This window comes from Onychostruthus taczanowskii, unplaced genomic scaffold (genome assembly GCF_017590055.1).
Source record: "Onychostruthus taczanowskii isolate IOZ18803 unplaced genomic scaffold, ASM1759005v1 scaffold248, whole genome shotgun sequence".
Lineage (NCBI taxonomy): Eukaryota > Metazoa > Chordata > Aves > Passeriformes > Passeridae > Onychostruthus > Onychostruthus taczanowskii.
Window position 1 is genome coordinate 104721 of NW_024499774.1, and position 9627 is coordinate 114347.

Here is a 9627-nt window from a genome sequence, read left to right on the forward strand (position 1 = left end):
AAGACTGTTTTGATCAAATAGAATGGTTTATGCCTAATATCTTCCCTAATATAGCCAGAAAACAAATTTTTTTTTTGCAATAACAGTTTTGTTTTTAGCAATTTTCATTAATTTAATGAAAGGCATTATTTCTGCCTAAAACTTCTTTCTGTAGGTGTATGATGCTGTCATGCTTGTGCTCACAATTACATTCTTTTAAAGGATAAATAAAATTCAGTTTCATCCTCAGTTCTGTTTCTTCTTAGAAAGTGGTTGCATCACAGATTTATGCCCAATGTCAGTTTTAACTAGTTCGACTTAACCTTAAGGTGCACAGTTACCTATTTCTCTCCCCTTTAATGAAGCTCCCTCTCTCTAGACTCAAATTCCCTTTCCTTTGCTTTCTGTAAATCTTAAATTATCAATTTTTGAGGTCTTCAAATAAATTTCTACAGAAGTGTTGAGAATGTATTACCTTGAGAATAGATATTTTACATTCTGCATTGCGATTTTTCCTTTTATGTAATAATGGCTGCCTGCTGTATTCCATTTCTAGCAAAATAAGGTCTGACGGTCATTAAAAGTGGTATGGAAAGATCTTAGTGCTGTTTAAACAATGGGAGAAAGTGTATATTTCTTAAAATATATGTTTTATCCGATATTTCTGTTACTCCTGGGCTTTTAAGGCATCAAACATTATTGAGGTTTTCCAGTGAGCTAGTGATGTCTGTTGTTTCCCTCTTCATTGTTCTTTCCTTTTAATGAATTTTTCTATTACCACACTGTATTTTAATTAAGAAATGCTGGGACATGCTTCCATCTTCCCATTGTATCTTTGTTCTGCTTCTTTCATTTAACCTGGTCACAGCACCAAGGTTATCAGAGTTCAAGAAACATTTGGACAATGTTCAGAGTCACTTGGTGTGATTCTTGGTGCTGTCCTCTACAGCGCCAGAAGTTGCACTTGACACAGTCGCATTCAGTTGTCCTTGCTAAAAGTTTCTTGTATTTTTTTCAAACCTAGCAACATTTTTCTTTGTTTAGAACAAAATTTTACATTCTTTGTTGACTTTGGATAAAGTTGTCAAGGGGAGGACATAGCCAGATTGTTCCTGAGATTATCAACAGATAATAATTATTCATTTTCTAAGTGTTTGCCTTATAGATCTGCATTTAGTTGCTGGTGCTCTGAAATGTTTTATAGCTTAATGTCTCCAATACTGGAAAAGTGTCATTCAACCATTGATATGCCCAATTTGAAATGTTCACAGTGTTACTCAGTGCTAATTTTTTTAAATGTACTTCAGATTTGCAGTCTTATCTGCGTATCATTCTTAGCAGTGTGTCCTTATTACTTCAGAATGTATATGTGAAAACGTGGAGATTTGGACAGCGTCCACCTGGCTGTAAAATCTGTTATTGTATTTCTTCTTAGGTATTTGCATTACCTGTATTTTGCACTGTCTTAGAATGCTTGGTATCTCCTGTAATGAAAATTATCTGAAGAAAGGAATGAACATTGCTTCTTCGTACCTGTATTTTAGTAGGGTTGGTCACATTATAATTAACTGTATCTTTGGGAAGCAGTTTTCAAAGGAATTGCTGTCTTGGAAAACAAATTTCCAAACATCAGATGGGGAGGAGGAAGAAAAAATTCCAAAATACTTATTTGGGTTTGTCGCCTTTCCATACTTGCTCCATTAAGTATTGTGAAATAAGGTTCTGTATAATTGTTATGCCCTTGCTTCTTCTGTGTTTCAAAACCATTTCAGACAATGGCATGTCAATCTAATGAAAAATACCATATAAGTCAAAAGAGAGTTGAGACTTTTGCTGAAGAGGAATGAACTAGGAACCTTTGGTTAGTTGCATGGACATTTAATACTGCTTATTAAATGACTCCTCAGCAGGATATATGTTTGAACAAAATGTATTTTTAATTGCAGTGTTCATGAAGGTTTTAAGATTATCAAATATCTTTTCTGAAGAAGACAGGAAAGATACAGGAAGAAGAATTTTTAAATGGTTTGGAAATTAATTCTGAGGGGCACTGTAAAAATTCCTCTCTGTTGTAATTTGTTAACACCGTCTCATAGAAAGACGTTCATAATTATGATAATAGTATCTTTGTAAAGAATACTATTTCTTGATGTTTGTTTTTGTTTTGTGAGGTTTTGGGGTTTTTTTGGTGGGCTTTTCATTGAGGTAGAGGTGTTGGCAACAAAAGGTTCCTCCTTTATAATACCTTGAAAAGTTTTAAACATTCCTTGCACTCACTTTGACAGCAAAAACAGAGTGGTGACTTGTCAAGATAGTTGATATGCCCATCTGTTCAACAACCGCTGTCCTTTGTGTTCTTTGCACCAACAGATCTTGCTACGGGAAGGTTGCAAAAAGATACTCGTTGCTGATTCTCTTTCTTTATTAAAGAAAATGCATCGAACTCAGATGAAGGGTGTTCTGGTGGATGGTGGGTACAGAGGAAACATGATGACTTTCAATATTTTAAAGACTATTTTATATCGACTGTTTATATATCTCCTGACTGTCTGCTTTGGAAGCTGCCCAAAAGCCTGCATTTTTTACCTTATCTGTAGAGTGTAGTGGGATACTAGATGCTTTTCCCCTTTGCAAAGGAACTACTTGTATCTTAAAAACTACAAGACCCATATGCAACTGTTTCTCTTGATCAATCTCTGCATAGCCAGTAATGTATTGTGTCCTGCAGTTTCTCTGTAATGGTGAAAATGCTGTTTAGTACCAACATAGACAGTCAGAAGGTAATAATCTGCAACCAAAGCAAAAGATATAGGAACATTTTCAGAAACAGTTGAAAATACTTTGCAAGGTGCTAATGATGCATGTGAGCAGCACTGTAATTCACACCAGCTGAGTGTTAATAGCAAGAGACAAATCTGACAGGACAGAGTACCAGAGCTTCTGCTCCAAAATGCTGCAGAGTTAACAGCCACCTATCCCATGCTCCCTGTTTCAGTTTGCCTTTTGTCTCTTCCGCACTGATCCTAAACGGCCTTAATCCTGCAGTTCTTCCATCATCAGATCTAAATATTTATCATGTTGTTATTAGAAGCGCTACTTCAGTATTGCTCTTCAATTTTTCATAGATTCTGTTAGGCATCTTAATTAAATGCTTTAGGACCAAGCTCCATTTATGTAATAGCAATATGTTCATGCCTGCTTTATAAAAAAGTAAATATGGAGTTTGTGAACAAAGCTTAATTTTCTTTTGTTTTGTTTTTCAGAGGAGAATATCTGTGAATCTTGTCTGTCTCCAATACTTCCTTCAGGTAGGATGCTTTTCTAGGAAAAAAAAAAAAAAAAAAAGAGGTTGTAAAGTTTTTTAGTATTATTTTAAGATAAATTGCTGTTTGCTTTTATTCATAAAAATGTGTCATCTCCTTTGGTGATTGCTGTATAAATTTCAATCACCTATGCAAAACTTGCTTTGAATTCTGACATGGGAGTGGAGTCTAATTTAACATTTTTGTTGCAGTAAAACCAGATATTCTTTCTTATTCAACTTTGACTTCCTTATTTTCTGTTTTGAATACATGGAATTCAAGGCAACTTTTAATTCCGTCAACGTACGTATTCTCAAAGTTTATTAGAACCACAAACCTAAGCCACCAAATCTTGTCCACGTCTGTTGGATTATTCACGCTGAACCTGTAGACTGTAAAATCTTATGGAATGTATTTTTGTTTGAATGGTGGGGAGTTCTTGGCTTCAGTCGTGGGTGCCACATTTGCAACATCTTAAAAGTGACTAGCTTTAGAACACCTTCTAAAGTTAGCTCTGAAAATAGAAATGCAGGATGTTATTTCAGAGATGTACATTCTTCAAGACAACTACAGTCCAGAAATATCAATGTAGTTGTTGGGTGTCTTAAAAAGAAATAGTTTTACTAAGACAATATCTGTTGTGGCCTGTTAAAGTAAGAATATTTAAAACAAAGCATATGTACAGATACAAACATATTTGTTTGTTTTCTAGGTGTTAGTAGCCTGATAGAATCACTTACAGTTCATCTGGTTTCTGCCATTTTTCACTTAAATACATAAAAACAACTATACTGGGATCATGTGCAGCAGTATACAGACAAGGAGAATCTGGCAGAGTTGAATGTGCTAGTGCTTTGAAGTGTGTGTGTAGAGAAAAAAAGAGCCAAAGTAGAATGCAAATGATGCTCGTGAGTGAGATGGTTATTCTTTAGATATGTTGTATGTAGGTTTCTAATTTGGCTAAATATTCATGCGGGAATGAAAACTCACATCATGCACCTAGGCAGCTTGTTGCCAAATTTTAGGATCATGGCGTGCAGTGCAGGCTCTAGAACTGCTCAGTGTTCTGGTTCTCTTCACACTAGTGCAAGTTTTTCTGCTAACTTTTCTTCAAAGCAGCTGCATTATTTGGTGGTAGTTTACTCTTCTCTGTTGTGGTGAACTCTCCGTGTGTGGAGACACGAGGCTTGACTCCATTTCAGAAGGCTGATTTATTATATTAAATATTATATCACATTCTATCATATCACTAAAACAATCTTAAAATATAAGAAGATGCGAAAAACTCATGCAAAGAAAGTTCATTGTTTCAAGTCCAAACAGCTGAATTTCAGGACAGAGTCCATGGACTGAAGATGTTCCTCTTTGACTTCTCTGGAAGTCCCCTTTGGTCCTGAAACAGGCTTGCAGAATTCTGAAACAAAGAACTGCTAGAGAAAACAACAAGAATTATCAAAAATTCATTGACAGTTATGAAACAATTCAGAGAAAATTCTGGAATGCCCTGGCCACAGCCCTTCATTGAACCACGGGGTCTGGACGCTGCAGCGCGGCCGCAGCCATCAAAGCCGACGGGGCCGCGGGGTCCGGTGCCTCCCGCGGGGCTGGCCGAGGCTGGATCGGGTCCGCGCCCTCCCGGAGTGGGGGGAGCGGAGAACACCGCGGCAAAGCGGGCGGAGCCGGCCCGCAAAGCGGCGGGGCCAGCTCCCCATCCCCCCCCACCAGGAGAAAGAGCGGGGGGGGAAGGCATATCCGTCTGCTCGTGCTCCAGCGGAGCGGAGGAAAACTTTTGCTCAGCCGTGGATGATGCGGGGGGGCTGGGAAGTCGCGGTTTGGCTTCGAGAGCTTTCTCTCGTGCCGTACCTGGTGGAAATGGGGCGCGACCGCGCCACCGAGCCACGAGCCCCGCAGCCTCCCTTTTCTTCAAAGCACGGAAGAGAAGTTGGGACCCCGTACACATTACGGAGGGTTTAACACCCTGGTCCTCTGTCCACTCAAAAACAGATTTCATCAAGTCCCAAAGATCTAAATCAAAGGAGTACACTACATTTGTAAAGAATCTATGAAGTTTTGCCCATCTGAAAAACGCATCACACAGTTTCTTCCACATTATTATGACAATTCCGTCCTCGTGTCCCCATCTGTGCCAGAGTTTAATAACTTTCTTCTCTGACGCAGTAAATGGAACCTGAGCTTCCGAACGTACATATTTCCAACTTTCCTCCCACCTTCTGCGAATGGCAGGATCTTCAGGAAGGGAAAAAATAAAAGTACCTTTAGACAGTGTCCTTGTGGATCCAGCTGTGCAGCTCTGCTGCTCTGTGGTCTCTGGACACAATGTCCAGGAAACTCCAACAGGTTCTTCTGTTTGCCTTGGCTGTGAACTCTGCCCATCTTCAGGGTCTCGGTTCTTCAGCTCCAGGCTGAGCTCCGTGGTCACTTCTGGGGTGACCATCAATTTCACACGTCTGGAGGTCACCAATTGTTGATGACTCTCCACGTGTGGCAGGGCGAGGCTTGACTCCATTTCAGAAGGCTGATTTATTATGTTAGATATTATATTAAAATGCTACATTAAGACTATACTAAAAGAACAGAGAGATCAGAAGACTCAACAAGAATGAACCGAACAGAATAGAATAACAAAAATCCTGTGACTGCTCACAGCCTTGGCACAGGTGGCTGTGATTGGTCATCAATGGAAAACAATCCACATGGACCAATCACAGATGCACCTGTTGCATTCCACAGCAGCAGATAGTAATTGTTTACATTTCTCTCCTGAGGCTCCTCAGCTTCTCAGGAGGGGAAAAATCCCAGCAAAGGATTTTTCATAATATCATGGCTACACTTCTCCCTGCCCAAATTTAGCATGTAGCATATATTGAGATGAAAAATTCCTGATAGGAAGGTATACAGTATCTAAGCCACAGAAAAATATTGTTTTCTAACTCCATCACTGGCACACCTTTCCTGAAACCATCACTCTTAATGGTTTCTATTAATGAGCCAGAATAATTTGGAAATTATTTTGAGAGATGTTACTTGAAGTTTCTCTGTGTATGACAGAATGTGGGCATATATTGCTGTAGCCACTAAATCATTTGTTTCATTACCCTGTTGAAATTAATGTATTTTTCTGTTTCCTAGATGCATCCAAGTCCTTCAGTGTGGTAGTATTCCACTGCAGACACATGTTTCACAGAGAGTGCCTACCTGTATCTAACACAGTAAGGAATTAGCTTAATATGTCTTGACACCTTGGCCAAAGATAAAGTGACACATTTTCTTTTGTCAGCTGTGGAGAAGGGCGTGGGTCTATGAGGAATTGTGTGATTATAGTAATAACTTGTGATGATACCACATAGTAGTATGTGACCAAGGAAAGTGAGTTTAAGGATACTGCAACTCAAGTTCATCCAATGTAGAAAGAAATCACTGCTGTTTGAACAGTATTTTGTCACTTTCTGCAATGTGAATATGTAATGCAACTCTGAGACATACAGGGAATACAGTCTGTCTAATTTTTTAATTCTTTTCCATTCCAGCTTTTGCTTTAACTAAACATACTCAAAGATGAGAATAAAGGTATTTTCTCAAGTGAACCATATTAAATTATTCTGACCTGGAGGACAAAAATCAGTTATTTCAGAGTGAATATTTAAATATCTTTGTAATCATCCTTATGGTCAAAACATTTTTTTCTGTGTAAGTTATTTGGGGGGGTTGGTTTGTTTGTTCAATTAACACAAAGCAAAAAATAACTTCTAGATATAGCAGGGTTTAAATTTAGCAACGAAAGCATTCGAATGCTAACAAAAAAAATTAAATGTAAGTCTTTAAGATTCTGTATCTATCTCTGAAAATTAACATGTAGTGAAAAAATAGCTTTAGTGAATCAGTTCATCTGTAAATAAACAAAGTTCTTGTAGCCATATGATAGAACATGAATACTTAAATATGTTAGGAAAAGCTGAATGTATTAGATCATTTGTACAACAAAGTCCAACAACTAGTAAATATTTCTTTAATATTTACCACAAATTTTATTGTGAGAAATAATCTAAAATTTGTCTAGCATTCTCAATTTTCTGGGGCAGGTAACTGATTAGGTGGGATTATTAAATATTACATAGATATTATATGATATATATTCAGTATGTATGAATACAGGGGCGTATGCATGTAACAGAGCCTAATTTCCCCTGTTACACTGTATTATGTGGCCTTAGGTTATCTGTCATGTTACTGATATTTGATTATCGGTGACATACTAAAATGTAAATAATGCATGCACACAGAGCTAAACAGAGTAACAATAAACACATCTTTGATGTCAAATGACAGTATTTGGGCCCTGATCTCAATTGTTGGAAATCTGTGGAGCACTACCCAAAGACAGAGCTGTGACTAAGGCATCCAGTGGTTATTGGAGCTGACCAAATGACTTAACTCTCATCTTTATATATGAAGATAATCAGTGATTTTTTTCACTGTGTACTTTTCATTTTTGGTGTGGAGGAAGTTTGACATTACTCTTCTGGCAGGTGGTGGTAATACCCTTGGAGTGAGAGGTGAGTTGTGCTGACCTCTGACTCCAGAACAGCCTGCCTCACTATGTTTTTCTGTATTGTGTTCCCTCACCTATCCATGACTATGTTGATTGGGAGCAGTCTGGCTGTGAGCAGTAATGTTGAGAAGGGCATTAGCACTTTTCATTCATTTTCACACATTCTGCTGTGGCTAAATTCCTCTGAGAGATTTCCTGTTTTCTTTTTTCATTTAGGTATCTTCTGTCCAGTTCTGCAATATATGCAGTGCCAAACACAGGGGGCCAGGAAGTGCAGTCCTGGAGATGAAAAAATAGCAGTGGCTTAGTTCTCCATGTCGATCAGTGACACCAAATCTGTTAGGACCATGCAGAGCCACTGTAATTTTCCATTTCTGTATATCATTTTGATTGTGATTTAAAAGTGGTTCCTGTTGTTTATCCTGTTTATTGAACATTTTGGGTAATGAGAAAATGTGAAAATCTTTGTCTGGTAAGTCTTTGTTATGCAATTCATATGTCATGGTTCCTTTGCTCAGCTTGTTACTTCATTCTGGAACAGAAAAAAAAAATAAAACTGGAAGAAAAAACCCATGCGATTTAGAGATTTGTGTTTGCTATGAGTTAATGTGCTTTACAGTTTGGAACCACATTGGGCTTATGGTTGGATATTGTAAAGAAAAATGTAATGCCATGAATTCAGCTCACCAGACTACTTCAGTCCTGATTTAGTCTATTAGGAACCTTTTTACCTTAAGACCTATAGGAGTCTGACTCCTTTCAGTGGAATTGCTTCAGAACTTGAAGTTGTGTGCCAACTCATATCTTCAGTTAACAAATTGGTTAACTGTGAATTCCATACATTGGCAATTTGCCTTGGTTACACATTCATAGTTCGTTAGAAACTAGTTAATTTCTCAATTAATCTTCACAATACAGTAGTTTAAAGTGAGCTTTTCTCATGTTCAACTCATCCAGAAACTTTATTTTTAAAAAGTCAGCAGAAGGTCTTTATGTTATTTTATGTGTGGTTGAAATGCATGGTTTCATTTAAGTGCTAGGGAAAAAAGTGTATCTGACTTTTCAAAGGTAAGATCTCTAGAAGTTTCTTCTGGCCTTAGCAATTTAACAGCTAACTTAAATAAGTCAATTGGATGTTAACAAAACTATAGATTTCATTTGAACTGCATTCTGTTTTGTTGATCCAAAGGAAGTGATCTTTGAGAATGTCTTCACAGTAATGTAATCTGTTTATAATATATCATGACTAAATTCAATATAAGCATTTTCCTTAAGAAAAGTAATCAGAACTCCCAAGCTAATTTTCTGCTTTTTAATAAATTGAGTTTGAAAGTAAAAATATATTGTTTTGCCATTAAATTGTACTGTTTGAACAGGCTAACATACTAACATACTAAGTTCTAAAACAATGGTATATCCTGCAGTCTGTCTGTAAAACTGGAAAATACAGTACCTCTAATACAACACCTTCTTCTATAACTTATTCCCATGTAAGTACACCTTAAAATAATTTCTACTGTGGAAACTTGTATTTCAAGTTTATGAATATTCATATTCTTTTAAAATCCTCTGGGCAATTGGTCTAGCAATCTGAAGAATGATTTTTTTGTTGTCCACTGATCTGTATAATACTGGAATAAAAATTTATGTGTTTAGAAATGCTAGGATTCACTCTGCATGATTACATAGGCAAAGCAATCGTTAAAAGAATAGATCTTCTCAAAACCATACTAATCTTTTGTGTCAACACAGTAGAGGAAAAAAATTAAAAATTGT

At 37.2% G+C, this 9627-nt stretch overlaps 1 protein-coding gene across 3 annotated transcripts in view; it reads left to right on the plus strand.

Annotated features, from left to right (window-relative positions):
* The window catches only part of VPS41 (VPS41 subunit of HOPS complex), a 112247-nt gene extending 103812 nt beyond the window's left edge, over positions 1-8435 (plus strand). For all 3 annotated transcript variants that reach the window (XM_041406310.1, XM_041406311.1, XM_041406312.1), the window contains 4 exons: positions 2350-2449; positions 3243-3287; positions 6432-6511; positions 8068-8435. In XM_041406310.1, the coding sequence (XP_041262244.1) occupies positions 2350-2449; positions 3243-3287; positions 6432-6511; positions 8068-8148 (306 nt within the window). In that variant the 3' untranslated portion in view covers positions 8149-8435. The remainder of the gene's footprint in view (positions 1-2349; positions 2450-3242; positions 3288-6431; positions 6512-8067) is intronic.
* Positions 8436-9627: the final 1192 nt, after the last annotated feature.